Here is a 19,346-nt window from a genome sequence, read left to right as displayed (position 1 = left end):
CACCACCACATCCACTATCTCACTCACCAACACCACCACATCCACTATCTCATCCATCAACACCATCACATCCACTATCTCACCCATCAACACCACCACATCCACTATCTCACCCACCAACACCACCACATCCACTATCTCACCCACCAACACCACCACATCCACTATCTCACCCATCAACACCACCACATCCACTATCTCACCCACCAACACCACCACATCCACTATCTCACCCATCAACACCACATCAACTATCTCACCCATCAACACCACCACATCCACTATCTCACCCATCAACACCACCACATCCACTATCTCACCAATCAACACCACAAGATCCACAACCTCACCCATCAACACCACCGCATCCACTATCTCACCCATCAACACCACCACATCCACTATCTCACCAATCAACACCACAAGATCCACAACCTCACCCATCAACACCACCGCATCCACTATCTCACCCATCAACACCACCATATCTACTTTCTCACCCACCAACACCACCACATCCACTATCTCACCCATCAACACCACCACATCCACTATCTCACCCATCAACACCACCACATCCACTATCTCACCCATCAACACCACCATATCTACTTTCTCACCCACCAACACCACCACATCCACTATCTCACCCATCAACACCACCACATCCACTATCTCACCCATCAACACCACCACATCCACTATCTCACCCATCAACACCACCACATCCACTAACTCACCCATCAACACCACCACATCCACTATCTCACCCATCAACACCACCACATCCACTAACTCACCCATCAACACCACCACATCCACTAACTCACCCATCAACACTACCACATCCACTATCTCACCCATCAACATCACCACATCCACAACCTCACCCATCAACACCACCACATCCACTATCTCACCCATCAACACCACCACATCCACTATCTCACTCACCAACACCACCACATCCACTATCTCATCCATCAACACCATCACATCCACTATCTCACCCATCAACACCACCACATCCACTATCTCACCCACCAACACCACCACATCCACTATCTCACCCACCAACACCACCACATCCACTATCTCACCCATCAACACCACCACATCCACTATCTCACCCACCAACACCACCACATCCACTATCTCACCCATCAACACCACATCAACTATCTCACCCATCAACACCACCACATCCACTATCTCACCCATCAACACCACCACATCCACTATCTCACCAATCAACACCACAAGATCCACAACCTCACCCATCAACACCACCGCATCCACTATCTCACCCATCAACACCACCACATCCACTATCTCACCAATCAACACCACAAGATCCACAACCTCACCCATCAACACCACCGCATCCACTATCTCACCCATCAACACCACCATATCTACTTTCTCACCCACCAACACCACCACATCCACTATCTCACCCATCAACACCACCACATCCACTATCTCACCCATCAACACCACCACATCCACTATCTCACCCATCAACACCACCACATCCACTACTCACCCATCAACACCACCACATCCACTATCTCACCCATCAACACCACCACATCCACTAACTCACCCATCAACACTACCACATCCACTAACTCACCCATCAACACTACCACATCCACTATCTCACCCATCAACACCACCACATCCACAACCTCACCCATCAACACCACCACATCCACTATCTCACCCATCAACACCACCACATCCACTATCTCACCCATCAACACCACCACATCCACTATCTCACCCATCAACACCACCACATCCACTATCTCACCCACCAACACCACCACATCCACTATCTCACCCACCAACACCACCACATCCACTATCTCACCCATCAACACCACCACATCCACTATCTCACTCACCAACACCACCACATCCACTATCTCACCCATCAACACCACCACATCCACTATCTCACCCACCAACACCACCACATCCACTATCTCACCCATCAACACCACCACATCCACTATCTCACTCATCAACACCACCACATCCACTATCTCACCCATCAACACCACCACATCCACTATCTCACCCATCAACACAACCACATCCACTATCTCACCCACCAACACCACCACATCCACTATCTCACCCACCAACACCACCACATCCACTATCTCACCCACCAACACCACCACATCCACTATCTCACCCATCAACACCACCACATCCACTATCTCACCCACCAACACCACCACATCCACTATCTCACCCATCAACACCACCACATCCACTATCTCACCCACCAACACCACCACATCCACTATCTCACCCACCAACACCACCACATCCACTATCTCACCCACCAACACCACCATATCCACTATCTCACCCATCAACAATCTCACCCATCAACACCACCACATCCACAACCTCACCCATCAACACCACCACATCCACTATCTCACCCATCAACACCACCACATCCACTATCTCACCCATCATTTAGTTGAGGTATTGATATTCAGTATTATGTCATTTCATTACATCATTCAAAACTGTCGACGATATGGTGTGGCGTTCCTGTCAACTACTGAACTTCTAGCTTGTCATCAATGTATCACCATGGAGCCACAGACAAACACATGACCATGCCAGTTGGATCAATCATTACACCCCCAATCCTCACCCATCCAAAGCAGCCTCTGGAAACAGCCCCATGACTTTGCCGATGGGTGACGGTGTCGAATCGTTCACGGTGTCCAGGGTGTCGGTGCAGTCGTAGTCCGGGGAGTTGGGTTCACTTGATTCCTCGATGTTGTCCACCGTGATCTTCAACAGCGGCAGTGCTGCAACATGTACAACATTGTTCTAACATCCACACGAAGTTACTCATCCATATATTACATTTGGTTGAAAATAAAAAGTAAGCATGAAAAAAAGTTTTTAAAAAAATACTCATATGATCAGAAGTATTTGTCATTATATTAAATTTATTAACAGTACAGATTTCATGATGTGATCAGTATAAAAATGGTTGTCAAAAAGACTTTGGAAACTATACTGCAATACTTTTGGTTTTTAGATATATTTAATAATTGTTTGTTTGAAAAGAACACGAACATCAGGTTTTTTGACAGTCACGTGTAGGGAATTATACTACTCAAGTTTTGACAAGAATGTATTTATTTTCCCATGATACATGAAACTGACACTCATAATATGTAAAAAATAAAATATATATCTGATTATCCCTGTCAAAAGATGAGTAGCATATATCAACAATGTGTCAGGGATGTCACAGTGTCAAATGACTTAATCCCCAACTGCAATTTAGCCTGAAAAATAAATACATAGTAGTACTTTTTGACTGGAAAGATGAAATCAAAAATGAAAAAAATCACATCTATAAGGAAAAAACCATTGACATTAAATAAAGCAAAACGTATGTATCATGTACATGTAACATAGAACACATGTCAAAGCAAGCCAACATCAGCACATGTATCAGGCATGATGCACAATCCTGGAGGGAGGGAGGGAGGAATCATACATCTCACCTGTGAACATCAAGTAATTACACATCTATTTCACTGTCGGTCAAAAGGAATATGCTTACCAATATATTCACATTGATATAAGTTCTGGATCTATCATTCAAATTTAACATCATAATGTGGTTTTAACAGCTGAATCATCTCCTGATTGTGTAAATGTCTTCATAATAAGTGGGCACAGGTGGTTCAGTAGTCTATTTCAAGACCTGGGTAATTCATCGCACAGACAATTCCTGACCAATGAAGGAATATTCCCCACACAGACAATTCCCCACCAATAAATTCCCAACACCCAACAATAACTTTTAATATGAAAATAATCAAGACCAGACAATCCAGTGATTGACACCATGAGCATCGATCCATGCAAATGGGATACAATGACATGCATCAACCAAGTCAACGAGTCTGAACACCCGATCCCGTTAATCGCCTTTTACGACAAGCATAGTCGCTTTTTACGGCAAGCATGGGTTGCTGAAGGCCTATACTACCCCAGATCTGCACAGGTATGGAATTGATAAGTAGTGATTGGGAGAGTAGGAGAGGAAGTGAGTTGTTACTGATTACTATCATAAATAAAACCTCTCTTTCTGTCACCCTTATCAATGGGACTTATATATTTGCTTACTGTTGATGAACATACGCAGAAATCAATGAAGACATTGAAAATGAAATATTATCATATGGTCACTTGTTTATCATTATTTAAATGTATCTGTTAATATGTGGGAAAAATCCATGTTGGTCGTTGTCTATGTGGAGTGTTGTCTGTGTGGGGATTTGTCTGTGTGGGGTGTTGTCCGAGTGACGAATTGCCCTACACTGTGAAAAGTTGTCTCCCCTAGCTACCAGGATCTTCTGGTTGTGGTTTGAATCCCAAATTCACCCTGATTATCCCCCTTGGCTTTCAGTACCATTCCTGAAGGTTTCAGCACCGAGGGAACCATCTTTGACATGTCATGGCTTTTCTCCTATATAAAGCTAAAACTGTAAAATAACAAAACTATTGTTCCAAGAGGGAGAAGCCCAAAACATACACTTTTGATTTAAAAGATACATGGAAAAGAATACCTTATTATTTCTAAATTGCAATATGTTTCGTAAAACCTTTGAAACCACTGAGATCGAAAGCTTACTTATTGAAAACCCACTTAAAAAGCAAAGCTTTGCTTGACATGACAAACATGTAGGCAAATTCAAATGTTTATAAAAGTTATAATACATCTGTTAATCATATTACTATCAAGAGGAAAGGTTGAGTCAAGTCATATTGGATGTAATTAGTCATTAAAATGTTAAAATCAATTATTTTAAGTAACATATCTGTTATATTAATATCATTTTAGTTTAATCAAGGACAAATATATCTGCTCTCATTGTGATAGAATTTCCAAGCAATGTTTAAATCTATTGCTGCATCTGCTTGCAAATTGAAGGCTTGATTTGTGATGATAATGGAGTGGCCTTCACTAGCCATGGGCAGCTGAATGACGCAGTTATAAACTGGAATATTTAGCGGAAAAAATAGCAATTTCTTTTCTTTCTTAATCAAGTCAGTAATTAGGTGAGAAACTGTTCAATATCCTAATCAAGAGGATACATTTTCTACAGCTGATCAAGGAAAATGCTGCCATGGTCTCCTTTTGCACAAGGTCATTGAAGACTGGTTATTGTATATTATTTTATGTGTACTGCCCACATTGTGGTTAACTTATATCAAAGCAAAATATTAAAACACTATTAAAAAAATAATCTAACTCAAGTCATTTATGCAAAAATACAAGCACATAGCCACCTGTTAGGTGTCCCCAGCAAGATCAGAAAAAGTTCCAGCATTCATCAGATTGGCCATGTGTTTGTGTGTTTGTTGTTTAACGCCACACTCAGCAATATTCCAGCTATATGACAGCGTGCTGTAAATAATCAGGTCTGGACCAGACAATCCAATGATTGACATCATGAGCATCGACCTACACAACTGGGATACGATGACATGCATCAACCAAGTCAGCGAGCCTGACCACCCGATCCCGTTAGTTGCCTCTTACGACACGTAAGCATGGAGCGAAGACTTATTCTAACCCAGATCTTCAAAGTTTACAAAGCCTTGTGGTTCAATTCCCCAGGGAAAAACAACGGTCACCGACTCATTCACTCAACAGTGACACACACCATTGAGGTCATGCAGAATGCTGTATTTTTGTCAAGGTAGTCAAACATCATAATCCCATCACAAGGAGATCACAATGTTTGATTTCAGCTTGATTAGGTTCGTCACATACGGACCACTTTGCCTCTTTTCTTTCGTTTGTCGATGAAGGTGACATTTAATGAGTGTTTCGCTGTACTTTTGCTCAACTGGATGATAAATGAGATACTACTTAAATACCTTTGCTTCTAACCAACTAACAGAAATAGTGATTTTCATTGCAAAGGGATAGAGACCCGTTATGAGAGTTGTCAACTGACCACGAGCCAAGAGAGATCATATCAGTTAAAAATGTTAATAACAGATGTTAAAGTAGTAAAACAAACAGAGATATAATGTTCAAACAGATGTCATGCAATCATGCAACATACAAGTTGTACATCTTAACACTTAAAAACAAATCCTTTGAGCATACAACAACAGCCAAGCAATTACATGCTTCAACTCAAACTAAAATGATTCAATTTTATATATAAAAACTAGATACTTCTGGAGTCATAACTTTGAAAAATCAAACATATAATAATTGCTAAACACTGTTATGTAATAATGCTGGGTTTATGAAATCAATATAATGGTACTTCATATTATTTGATACCTAACAAGAATCTTTTGGGATTGGTGCTCAACTGGTGTTCTGTACTCTAACCAATATTATCTGACATTTGACTAGCTTGCCATGGACATTTGACGTGTCAACATTGACTGTAATCTAAAGATCAGTTCCATCAATATTTGTGATATTTATGGTCTGAGACCAGTCCAAGACATGTTCCTAGTCATCTTTAGAACAGTCGAATAAGTCTTGAGTACCAACTGATTTTTGTTCAAATGCATTTATATTTATAACATCCACAAATGTGCATTGTCACAGCAGTAAGACAAAACGAGGTCATGTGAGTGACCTTGACCCCATTAATATTGATAAAGATTTTGCTATATCGACCTTCATGTTTGAACTTGGTTTACATCAATTTGTTAAAGCACACCTTAAAAAAAGTGTAGTTTCTTCTTTTTGAGCCATTAAGAAGAAAAGAAATGCCAATCTTGCTCAAAAAACACTTCAGCCGAAACAGAACTCTCTTTGATGGTCTGACTGTATTTGGGCACCATGGATTTGTGTTTACTCAAGTTATCATCACGTTAGCAAACATTATAACATGTCAGTGGTACTGAGGATGGCACAAAGGACGACGGACACTGCCCAAGTTAATAAGCTCTACTGGTCTATGACTAGATGAACTGATGACAGATATGACAATTCATACAGAGAAAAGTTACATTAATTAGATTATTCAGTCAGTTCTAAATGATGTGGTTGTTATTTAAAAGAAGTGTACATTCTTGATTTCTTACAAATCGGTCCTGTTTGAGTTGTTGAACTTGGAGACTGGCCATTTTCTTGAGTGTGACCATTCTGATCATTTCCTTGACCTTCACCTGGTTAGTGTGAGTGGTCATAAAAAGTTGACAAAATTAATGACATGCTAACACAAATTAATCCATGAATTAGGGACCTCATTCTGCCCTGTTGTAAGTTCATACCCATTAATACATTTCCTGGCGTCATCAAACCAAGAATGAAAACCATCTAACTTATGGCGCTGTTGCTCATTTCAGAATGAGAGTATTTGCATGTTAATTATCATTAAAGATAAGACCGTCTTCTCTGCTGCAATTATGACTTTGAGAATTGAGATACAGTCGAACCTTGTTGTGTCAAACTTGGATGTGCCAAATTCCTTGTTGTCTCAAACTCATTTGAGAGTCCCAAGTGTCCAAATTAGGCATAAAGCTCCCCTGATGCCTCGAACACCTGATAACTTGAACCTTGTCCAGGTCCACAAGAGTTTGACACAACGAGGTTCGTCTCTATTGTCCAAAACACTCCTTTTCTTGTTTTCCATTTGGTCATTAAGCCAAGATGGACGAGTCAGTAGTTAAAAAATAGGTTGTCAGGGTTGACATGAGGTTACTTTTGACCACAAAAATGTATATTGTGCAATCAAAAACATAATTTTTCACTTTTGCAAAGTTTTCACAGGCCCATCTGTAAGACATGAAAGTTAGTCTGGCCCTATTGTAGCTTTCCATATATGGCCATATGTAGACAATCTGGTCAATGGCAGGTTAAAATTTTAGCCTGGATGTTGGCGTTGAATCTGTTTACATTAAGTTACTTTTTAACAATATTAGTTCCACAAACCCAAAGATATCATTATTAGATGGAATATATATAAACCTACAGGAAGGGAAAAACCATATGATCTCACTGGACTTGTGGTCAGGATGTAAGGAAAACACATTACCGTATTGGTTCTAATAATACACACCCTTACTACATGGAGGCTAAATGTATCACTCAATCAAGGCCAGACTACATTTCTACTGCTTTACATATGAGACTATTGTAAATACTGCAAAATATACAAAGGGAGCAGGATTTGATTGCAAATGCTTACAAGATATGTTGTGTCTTAACATTTAATCAAGACTGGCAAGTGTTTTTGTCTGGAAAATATAGCCGGTGCAGCCAAACCATTTTCAGCCATTTCAAAACAAAAACTAAAGTCTTATGTTCATGTTGGTCTCTCTCTGGTTGGCCTCAGTTAATGGGAATCATTTTTGTCCCCAAATCTTGTCATTTCATCCTTGAAAATACATAAATATGTTCTGTCCCTTACCATTAAAACTAGGAACACTTAAAGTTGATCAAACTTTCCTTGCTCTGATACACTTACCTGGTACTTAGGAAAGATCATTTTGAAAAATATGGTATTCTATTTAATCAAAATGAAAACTTCTCACCAACTACTAACAATGCCAGTCAAACAGGTGAAAATGAAAGCTATATCAACTAAATGACAATTGCCAGTTCCACTGTTTTCTTATCATGGACAAAGAAACAGCACTTAGGTTCTGCAGCTCACTCTAATACACCCATGTCCACATGAGTGCAGTTGGAAGATAGCGGGAATTCTTTTTCATTATATCTCAGAAGATAGTTTTCAATTTTTCAGTTTACCATGTTACAGACATAACCAATCAGTCATAAGTCATAAAATAAAACTAACAATGTTGGTATTTGTTGTCATTTGATATAAATTTGTTGGAAAACAATTTGACATCCTTGGCCAAAGCAACTTTTGACAAATTGAATACAATGTATACAATACTGAATTACCCACATGCAAATTTAATGTTTTGACCTACCTAAGATAACCGTGTCAGTAACAATTCAATAAACCATATGGTGAAGAACTGTGCCTTTTCTTTGTTTACTGATCGTTGACAAAAATTTGGAAAAACACTTTATACAAATATATTTCAGTAATTTACAAAACTTCCCGGTCAGTTAATAAAGAGGTATAATTGTGAGGTAAATGGAAGAGAATGACTCCAGACAAAACATCCCTTTAAAGTTTCATCATTGTCATTCAAAGAAACACATTTATTGGTCATTATCTTTTGAAAAGCTCAGCACTTTATGTCTTATGACTCTAGACAAGACGCATAATAAATATGATGCTTCTCTTTCTTATTTCTGGGAAGAAAACCATCCATATCAATGTTTCAATTATTGTTTTATTGTTTGTTTCAAAAACATTTTTTTAATTCTTAAGTACCCATTATGATGTTAGAAAGAAGTTGACCTCTATCGGTGACAGAAAACATGCCACGGACAGAAAGACGAAAGGATGGACGAACAGCACCCATTCCTATATCCCCCTTCCACTTCGTGCTGGGGTATATTAACATGGAGGATGTTTACTTATTCAGTGTACAGGCACATACAATACAAAGGGACACAACTCTGTCATTACTGACAGAATATGACAATTCCATGCCTAACATTCTGACCTCCATTGGTTAAATAGCCAGTTGAGGTAATTATAATTAGCAAAGTTAATGAAAAGTTTATTAAGATGTCCATGTATTGGGTTACAAAATCTAGATATATGATCAGTCTCATCACCTGAATCATCACCTCTTTCATTAAAACATGAATGTCTCCTACATACTCTTCATCTCATGTATATCAGGGTTAAGTAACACACACAACACAAACTGTTAACGAACACTGCAATGTATGGAGTTAGTCACAAACACATTGTATATACTTTGAACAGGGAATCATGTACAACAACACAGTTCATTCAAATAAAACATTAAAAATATGAATACATGACACGTTTAATGGATAGCAACTTTTCGACATTTCAGAGCTACTGCTTGCTCCATCAGGAGCAGAAACAAGAAATAGCTCTGAAACATCATGACGAAGTATAAAAAAAGTTGCTATCCATAAAAAGTGTCATGTATTCATGTTCTTCCAACTTCTAAATGCCTATCAAAGACTGTTTTAACAAAAACAACACAAACTTGAGAAATTCTTTGAGCATGTCAGTAATCCTCTGTAAACTTGACGCATAGCCTTATCTAGGAAATAGTTCTTCCAAAACTAGTCATGGGTTATATGACCAAGGTAAATATCAGTGAAGCAGGTGTTTAACATTATTTTGTAAAATTAATGGACTCACTCTGATATCCTGCACAACAGATACCGCTTTGTAAAATTAGGGAAAATTATAAGTACAAAAGTGTGGATGTTGTAAACAGCAATATTTCAGCTTAATTATGGAGGCCAATAAACAGTCGGGGGCCAGGCAAACCAGATGTTGATAGCACAAGCAATGGAAAGGGGTGAGACGAATCAAAGATACACCAATGTATAATGATGCATCTACTTTTAAAAGGACTTGTATCATACGTTGCTGATACACACTGATACACATAGTATCCAGACTGAGGTAATGCACAGAAAATACGATCAGGTCATCGCTGCAATTTTCAATGTTTAACTGTTTGTCCTTTTTTAAATTTCAACCAAGAGGCTTGGGCTCTAGACTGGTTTTGTTTACATTCTACTTTCAATTTGAACATCAGCTTGTCCCATTCGTGCTGTATCATGGTACATATTGTATTGTGACCTCACTATCATGATCCGTGCATCATGTATCATTGTGTATCGTCCCAGCTTTAGCAATGAGCCATTATGATGAGATATGACAATACATCGTGACCACCCTATCCTTACTTTGCTCAGTTCCGGTTCAGGTTCAGGCATAGCATTCACTTGGACCTACTGTAACCTATAATCCTGATGGACCCGTGAAGATCCAGGTAGAATAGGTCTTCAGCAACCCATGCTTGCCGTAAAAGGTGCCTATGCGACTAACGGGATCGGGTGGTCAGGCTCACTGTTTAGCGACGCCTAGAGATCCCTGGTAGAATAGGTTTGCCGTAAAAGGTGCCTATGCGACTAACGGGATCGGGTGGTCAGGCTCACTGTTTAGCGACGCCTAGAGATCCCTGGTAGAATAGGTCTTCAGCAACCCATGCTTGCCATAAAAGGCGACTATGCTTGTCGTAAGAGGTGACTAACGGGATCGGATGGTCACGCTTGCTGACTTGTTTGATGCATGTCATCATATCCCACTTGCGTGGATCAATGCTCATGATGTCAATCACTGGATTGTCTGGTCCAGACTTGATTATTTACAGACCACTGGAATATAGCTGGAATATTGCTAGGTGCTGCATTAAACAACAAACAACTATAATCCTGATGATCATAAACATGAGAAATGTATGGCATTATCCATATAATACACAACTGCACGTGATTTTGTCCTCAAATTTAGATCCCTTGATAGAACCATTGAACTTCAAGCATTCCTTAAGTTAGGGGGAAAATATGAGAGACATCATTTAATATAATGGGAGTGATTTAAACATACTCAAAGAACCTCTTAATAAACACGACACACTGACACTACAAGTGAGTAGACTGTGACTGTATGATGTGTAGACTGTACATACTTTCTCCAGTCTGCATGAGACGGCGAGAGATGGAACTGCCGAGCTGGGACGTTATCGTGCTGAACACACTCTCATCATCCTCTACATCCTCTCCTTCACCCTCCGACTGCAGCCATTTCTGGATCTCGTTAGAAATCAACTCTGAAAACAATAAGCAAACATGAATCATTTAGAGAGCTCGGAATTATCAGAACTGTAATTATTTGGTTATTTGTTTTTCAAAGAGGATCTACTGTTTTGTCAAAATTTGAACACAATCTATTTCATTATTCAAGAAATTATATTTAAACCAAATGCAATTTGTTTTTAACATCAAACACACTGACCTCTGCTCATATCCTAATGATGTTAATCAATCACAGTAACATCAAAACCTTTCCCATTGTTCTCATCCTTATGATGTTAATCGATCACCTTCATCTAAAACACCCTCACCTATGTTCTTATTCGTATGATGTTAATCGATCACCTTCATCAAAAACACCCTACCTATGTTCTTATTCCTGTTGGCAGAGACGGACACATTCTCCATGGCGCCAGACTTGATCTTGGAGTTCTCCTCTCGCGTGACCCCCATGTAGAAACAATAGTCCGATCCCTTCAGGATGTAATCAGGGCCAGGATTGAGCTGCAGACTCGGCTCCGTCTTCGTCACATCTAACACAGCTACCAGAGACACCCCAAACCTGTGGCCGAGGAAAGCATTCATGGTGTTAACCAGAAATCAGCCAAGTATTCCCCAAATTAAATTTCTACCAACACTGACATACCACTGATCTGGACTTCAGATATCTACATTTCAAACCAATATTTAAAATATAAAATGCTGTATCTATCCAAAATAATCCCATACACCCTGATTATGTTTCTAGGTGTGTCAGCATTTTACCCATGCTTGAGGATTTCACCAAAGAGGTAAACATCGAAGACCTGCATCACTCCCGGCTTTCCCCCCAAAAGCTGACACTGTGACATTAGACGTGTTTCCCCGACTCAGTCATCGTCATTCTCATTATCACCTGGTATGAGCACACGCGGAGGCCTCTGTGAACTTCTTGCCGTCGTACTGTTTGAAGAAGGCACTCCGATTCAGCTGGATGTGGTACACCTCGTTGCCCGAGTGTCTGCCATACACCTGTTGCCACGCTTCTGTTGCCAATTCCCCCTCTCTGACCACACAATCAAATTAGATGAAATCAAGGAAAGAAAAGAGACAATCAGATATGTATTTTTCCAAAATACTTTTTAAGTTCTTGACCCAGTATCTGGATTATTGCAGTGTTCTGTGCATTGTGAATTTTTTTTATTGGTAAAATTAGGTTTGGAACGGTTATTCATGTGACTGCCAGTCCCTGTGGACCGGCAAATAGAGTACCTTTTACATCTTTGTTGTTGAACAAAACATTTGCGATATTCATATAAGTATATTTTTCAAACAAAGCCATTTTATCTGTTAACTTCAGGTTTCCCCTTTGTCTATCTTAAGTGAAAGGAAATAACATTTCGCTTTCCTTCAAGGTTAACTATATATTTTAAGCGCCTTAGTCTCGGAATATTCAAAAGAAAGAAGAGATAATTGTGACTGAACTTTGTGTGAATGACGTGAAGATCTAAGTTACTTCAGAGATGAGGTCATTGCATTGAACATGACGTTGAAAGAATTAACACCAGGTAACTTTCATACGTTTTTATTAGTTGAAAGTTGGGACTGACAAAAATTTTTGGGGACTGGTAATTTTTTGAATTAGCAGTAAAGAAGGACTCGCAGTTTCAAAAACCAGCAGGAACACTATATTGTTAGTGTATAGTTGCTGTCCGTCATGACCAATACAAGGGCACATAAATTAAATTATAAGTGTGTCTGTAATCTCTACTTACCTCCCCCTTGATGTGTGTAACAGCAAGGTAACAAGGGTAGACAACCCTGGGTACAGACAGTTGTTAGCCAGTAAAGCATATTTAAACTCATCTTCACAAACTACATGTTCTGTAAAGAGAAGAAAATAATGGGAGACTCAAATGAATGCAAATATTTGTATAACTTAATCAAATATTTAACTATTAGCAAACACCAAATAAATTGGACATGATTGAAGTGATTTATAGTTTGATGAAATAAGTATTTCTAAATTTTTTTCTCAAGTAATGCCCACCTGCAAATTTCACATGCATCTTATTTTCTGCACGGAAAAGCTGCACATATTGTCGACACTTTGGTGCAAAATCCTTCACAGCCCACGACCGTAAAATTGTATGCTGGTCCTGAAGAAAATGGAAATATCATTTTACCATTAAAATATCATTGTCACAGAACAATAAGTACAGAAAAAATTGTTCATAATGTTTTTTTCCCAAAGGATTTATCATAAACACAGTCTCAGCTGATATTGTATGGAAATACAAAATCTGTTCATTTAAAGGCTTTAATTAGTAACAGTCAAATATACTGATAATTTTATCCAACATTACTGAGAGACCAAAAAGAATAGTTCATCAGCTACAAAATTTTCTGTTGAAAATATGTTCTTAAAGTAAGTAAAAATGGAAAATTGAATTAGTAAAATTAAGGAGCTAATTGAGTGCAATGAAACAATTTAAAAATATCAAACATTTTTCGTTTGTATGTTAAATTTCAGTAATATACGATGAGATAAGAATTGCTTGCAAAATCCATAAAATTTCAATCTCAAAAGGCTCCTTTTGTTGAAGAGTGCAAATAAATTATAAAATAAATAAATGTTTACTGTAAATAAAGACTTAGATTCTAAGAAAATGATGTGAATAAACCAATTACCCAAGTATGTGACTAACATGCTTCAAATGTATGTGTTATGTCTGCAAGAAATAAGCTGTTCAAAAGTTATCCTGACAGTTCCTCTAGTCAATATGTTATTATTATAATAATTATTATTATTATTTTACAAATAGAATTATGATGTGGAGATAAATGTACTGTGTTCTCAATGTTCAGCCATAATACCAGTAGATTTGACAGCACTCACTTGAACTTGGGACCAAAGGTGTAAAGTGAGTTTCTGGTAGTGTCGCTCTCTATTGAAAAGATAGTATGTTTATCTCTGTTCTACCATGACCAATTCAAGAAGGGACCTTAATGTCATCACCAGGTTTGTGGCAGTGAATGAGCGAGCAAAAGTTTGTAAACAATTGAGTCTTCACCAAACAAACCAGAGGCTCATAGCATGAACAACTTTTGATAATGATTGTATCTACACTGAAATAACATGGGAAATCTTTCTGTGTTGATGCAGTCTTCTAAATTGACTATTTTATCAAGAGACATGTTATTGTGATTTGAAACCTCTGATTAACCCATCAGAAATGAGTATTTCAGTCATGGTAAAACAAAGCATTAAAAGCTATTCTTGTTTCAAAATGTTTTAACAGTGCAAGGAAAATTACCAAAATACCAACTCCAACTAGGGCTGTGTATTGGCAAACTGACTGTGTTGCAATATATGGCGATACAGGTATCTGTATTTTGATACGTATCACGATATTTTAGGAGCAAATGTGTTTGACAGTGATTGACACTGATTGTACATGCAGATCTTATTTTCTACATACTGAAGTAAATATTAATCGGAGTGGTCAGTCGCCGCCATTTTGTAGTCATGGATACAGGGGAGATAACAAGTGGGAGAAAAATATGTTTCTGCAATTTTGTCAATCAATTTGGAAAGGAAACATCATTAGTGGTGAGGTGAGATGAGATGGGTTAACGTCGCGTCCAAGATGATTGCACTTGCATAGCGACGTGCATGCATGTGCGTGTGGCTGCTTGTTCTATACCAGACTAATGCCAAATTTATAGTGCTACCCCACCGAGATACGATGCCACAGTTAAACATGAATACCCCACTCAGACACTGTCTACTGACTCCGAGCCGACCAGTCCTAATTTTAGCCCCCTAACGCCGAGCGCCAGGCAGGGTTACAACAAGTACTATCGCTTAACGTCTTTTTGGTATGATGCGGCCCGGGTTAGAACCCCCAACTTCCGCTCTCCCATCATTTGTGAAAGAGTAGTTTCATGTAGAGTTATGTGTAGATTTTAGGTTAAATGATATAAATAATAACAAAACTTATTATATATTATTTACCCAATACACCGGAACACACAAAAAAGTATGCAATACATATCGTTTGAAAAGCATATTACACAAAACACTATTGAAGAATAAACAGTTTTACAACCTCTGAGGTCATGTCTATTAAGAGTGAGAGTAAGCAGGACTTCATGCTGTGTTAAGAAACATAAAGAAGAAGAACACAGGGGCTTCATACATCACACCCATGTGAAGAGTGAGTGAGTGAGTGAGTTGGGTTTTACGCCGCTTTTAACAATATTCCAGTTATATCGCGGCGTGTCAGCTTAATGTGGGAGGAAAGCCCGAAGTGATGCAGGTCTCAGAAGTTTACCACTTCGGTGAAACCCACGAGCACGGGTATGGTGCTGACAAACCTAGAAACATAATCGAGGCGAACCGGGATTCGAACCCACAATCATAGGTTTCTGGCGTGCCCAAGGGACGCAACTCTGCACAGCGAATCGCGGCGCCTTAGACGACTGGGCCACCCGTGCCCCCCCCCCCCCATGTGAAGAATCCAACCCAAAGATTGTTCATACTGAGTGGATGAACCACGTGGCAAGTGGCTTCAGGGACTATGGTTTGTACACTCTCCTACCCAGAGTTCAATGCGGGCGGCAGCCAGCCAGCATAGTACCTCTGCCACAGGCCAGAGCCATGTGATGATTCGTCACATCCTTCACGGTCCATTTAAGATATTGCATAAGCTTTTCATCCTTTTCAAGTTTGACACGTCTACACATTTTCATAAACAAATGTCAAAGAATTGTTATGGTTAATTAAGAAAGTATCCTAATACGTGAAAATCTACATGTCTTTGCATAGTTATCCTATGTTTACATTGGTTGTACGACTCCACGTGCTGTCATCGAAGCCCAACGGAGAGCTGGCGATACAGTCACTTTGATATATAAATATATATTGTCATGCAACTCACTGTCACAGTTGTAGTAGCATATCTATATAATTATGCAAAACAATATGTAAAGTGCACCTAAATACTTGCATTAGTCTGCTCTATACTGATTTCTGAAATAGCGTGTTTGTTTACAAACAAGAGAAAAGTCCAGTCACGTGATATGCAAAGTAGCCTGTGGCAGTGGTGTTATGCTGAGTCACCACTGCGCCAGAGTGTGTGGTTTGTAGTGCAGAGTTCCTTCCCTTAGTTCTGTGGAACACAAGCTCCTCACAGCAATAGCCCGTATGCAGAGCTCTCTGTACTATCACTGCCAAGTCAAAGCTCCCCGCTGTGATAGGTGGCTACAACCATGCTTGGAGTCGAACTCGCAACCGAAGGGCCATTATGTTTACAAACAAGTGATGACTGCTGTGATGCCGAATACTCTTACCCCAACTAAATTCTTTTCTTTTTTTGTCAATTTGAACTTCAGTTTCATTACAACTATCATGTATTTGATATAGTAAGAATGTAAGGGGGGAAGTTGGTTGATTTTCCGTTCGTCTGTAATCTCAAACCAATTTCATCAAACAAGCAAAACGCTAAATTCATCTGGGAAATAGGGTCAGTCGTAAACCTTTTCAAAATTAACTATGATGGCATTCCCAAAGACATAAACAAAAGTATAAACATTTCTACATTAGGGTTTAGAGGGTAAATTTCAAGATTCTTTTAATGGCTGCGCCCACACTAGTAGCAGCGATGTTACTGAGGGTGTAACAAAGGTGTCACACGCTGGAAGGAGCTTTTGTGGAACCATCATTTTGGACTACCCTTAAACATTAGGCTTAATTGCCATTGACTGAAATACTGTTCTAAGTGACATGAAAACAAATTCACTCGTGAGTGACAATACCGACAACAGATTCATCCAGGTGTGAAGAGGGAATAGGAATCTAGTGCAGTGAATGCATGTATGAATACAGTTGCAGTCGGGATCATTCCAAGAGACAAATATGTTACACAACTCAAAACAATCAAAACTACAAACAACAACAACATATTTTCTAATGAAGTAAAAAGAAACTAATGTTGGAATATATCCAGAATGAAAACCCAAAACAGACCACCTTACTCAATAATGATGACAAAAACACATTAATTGATGGAAATCTTCTGAACACAAATTTCTTTTACATAAGCCGTCAATCAGACATTCAATTTACATGCGACACTGTTTCATTAATGATAATAATCATAATCATAATTATAAAATCTCCGAAAATATCTGGGTGGGTTAATATTTGACTAGGCAGCACTTCCCATTCGCTGTCTGGGCTGCGTGTTGAGGGGGCAAGGTCCCTGAGCTGATGATGAGCCTAACGAGCGATCACCCAAACCCTCTTTGATGCATTTTTATATTTTAATCTGTACATCAAGATGATGATGATCATGATGATGATGATGATGATGTATATAACCATCTGATCTAACTGTTATTTCTAACTATCATGAAATATGGATCATGAAATATGGTTAACCTGAATGAATACTTACTTGTGTTTTTAACTTCATTGTGTGTTAAAAGCAATGCAATAAATGAAGCTATCATTAATGAGTACATTTGTGTTTACTTGAGGGTCTCTCAGGGTTTCTGTACATGTGAAAAAGATGTGAAAATGTTGTATGCAAATATGAACCCTAACAGACCCTCTTTACTTACAAAACGAATGATTTCCTGTTTTGAAACAAACAGTGACAGCACATGACAAAACAACCAAAACAAACAATACTTTTGTTTCGTACTTCTAGACAAAACATAATAGACACTTGTCTCTTTTTGACAAGCAATATGAACATTGGCAGCAGTTTTTGTTGATTTTCTGAATAACAACAGTAAAAAATTAAATACTGACTTTCTTTCTTGATCCTTTGTTTTATAAAAAGATTGTAAAAGAAACAATTAGCATTCTTTCTGTAATTAAGAGAAATTTCCATTTTTGCTTTTGAGTACTGACTTGGAACCTAAGTCGTCAATCCATTATTGAATACTGAGGGGCAACAGAGGAATGCAGTTATACTGAGGGGCAAAAGAAAGTATACCGAGTTTGTTTCTTATGTACTTGCAAATTGAAAGAATGGTTGTAAACCTTGATTACATCTGTTTAACTAATACTCCTTCCTGCAACAGGTTCTATACCACAATCTGTGGCTGGGTAATTTTGTGTAAAAATAAATTGGTTCAACAATGATTGGGGTAAGAAATGAATTTGCAACCACATGAGCCCCCCAAAAGCATATTTATTGATTTTCTTACTAAGATGTCTAAGATACCCATAGGCATTTGTGTATAAAGCAAATTTCTCTCTAATTTTAAAAAGTTTTAAACCAAATTGTATTTCAAAAAAAATTAAACTATGTAGAAGTATTCCGAGGTTGCTCATTAAGCGCCAGTACAGTTAATTTTTTGGATCTGATATCGCTGACTTAGATATTTTCAACTGAATATAAAACATGAAATCAACTCAGACGTATAGTTTTTTCTGCCCCTCAGTTTATTATGACCTGAAAGTCGTCATATTGAAGTAAGAAATCTGTATGGTTGTTCGAACAGCAGCACAAGTACAGGGGCATACAGTATACATGCTCACTGCTTTTCTTAAGGCCAATAACGATCATCAACAGAATTCCAT

The 19,346-nt window shown here is 38.6% G+C and overlaps 1 protein-coding gene across 4 annotated transcripts in view; it reads right to left on the bottom strand.

Annotated features, from left to right (window-relative positions):
* The window catches only part of LOC124149834 (potassium channel subfamily T member 2-like), a 98,023-nt gene that overhangs the window by 22,576 nt on the left and 56,101 nt on the right, over positions 1 to 19,346 (bottom strand). For 2 of the 4 annotated variants that reach the window (XR_006863170.2, XM_046521631.2), the window contains exons 13-20: positions 18,377 to 18,391; positions 13,800 to 13,908; positions 13,525 to 13,633; positions 12,666 to 12,815; positions 12,136 to 12,332; positions 11,647 to 11,787; positions 7,120 to 7,203; positions 2,684 to 2,843 (exon numbers count right to left, since the gene is read on the bottom strand). Coding sequence is in view for 3 of the 4 variants with exons in the window: in XM_046521631.2 (XP_046377587.2) it covers positions 2,684 to 2,843; positions 7,120 to 7,203; positions 11,647 to 11,787; positions 12,136 to 12,332; positions 12,666 to 12,815; positions 13,525 to 13,633; positions 13,800 to 13,908; positions 18,377 to 18,391 (965 nt within the window). In the remaining variant the exon portion in view is untranslated. The remainder of the gene's footprint in view (positions 1 to 2,683; positions 2,844 to 7,119; positions 7,204 to 11,646; positions 11,788 to 12,135; positions 12,333 to 12,665; positions 12,816 to 13,524; positions 13,634 to 13,799; positions 13,909 to 18,376; positions 18,392 to 19,346) is intronic. The other 2 variants (XM_046521644.2, XM_046521653.2) reach the window with 2 other exon arrangements.

This window comes from Haliotis rufescens, unplaced genomic scaffold, assembly GCF_023055435.1.
Source record: "Haliotis rufescens isolate VD_foot unplaced genomic scaffold, xgHalRufe1.0.p SCAF_1, whole genome shotgun sequence".
Taxonomy (NCBI): Eukaryota; Metazoa; Mollusca; class Gastropoda; order Lepetellida; family Haliotidae; genus Haliotis; species Haliotis rufescens.
Note: the sequence above shows the minus strand (reverse complement) of the source record. Positions and strands in the feature narration are given on the sequence as shown.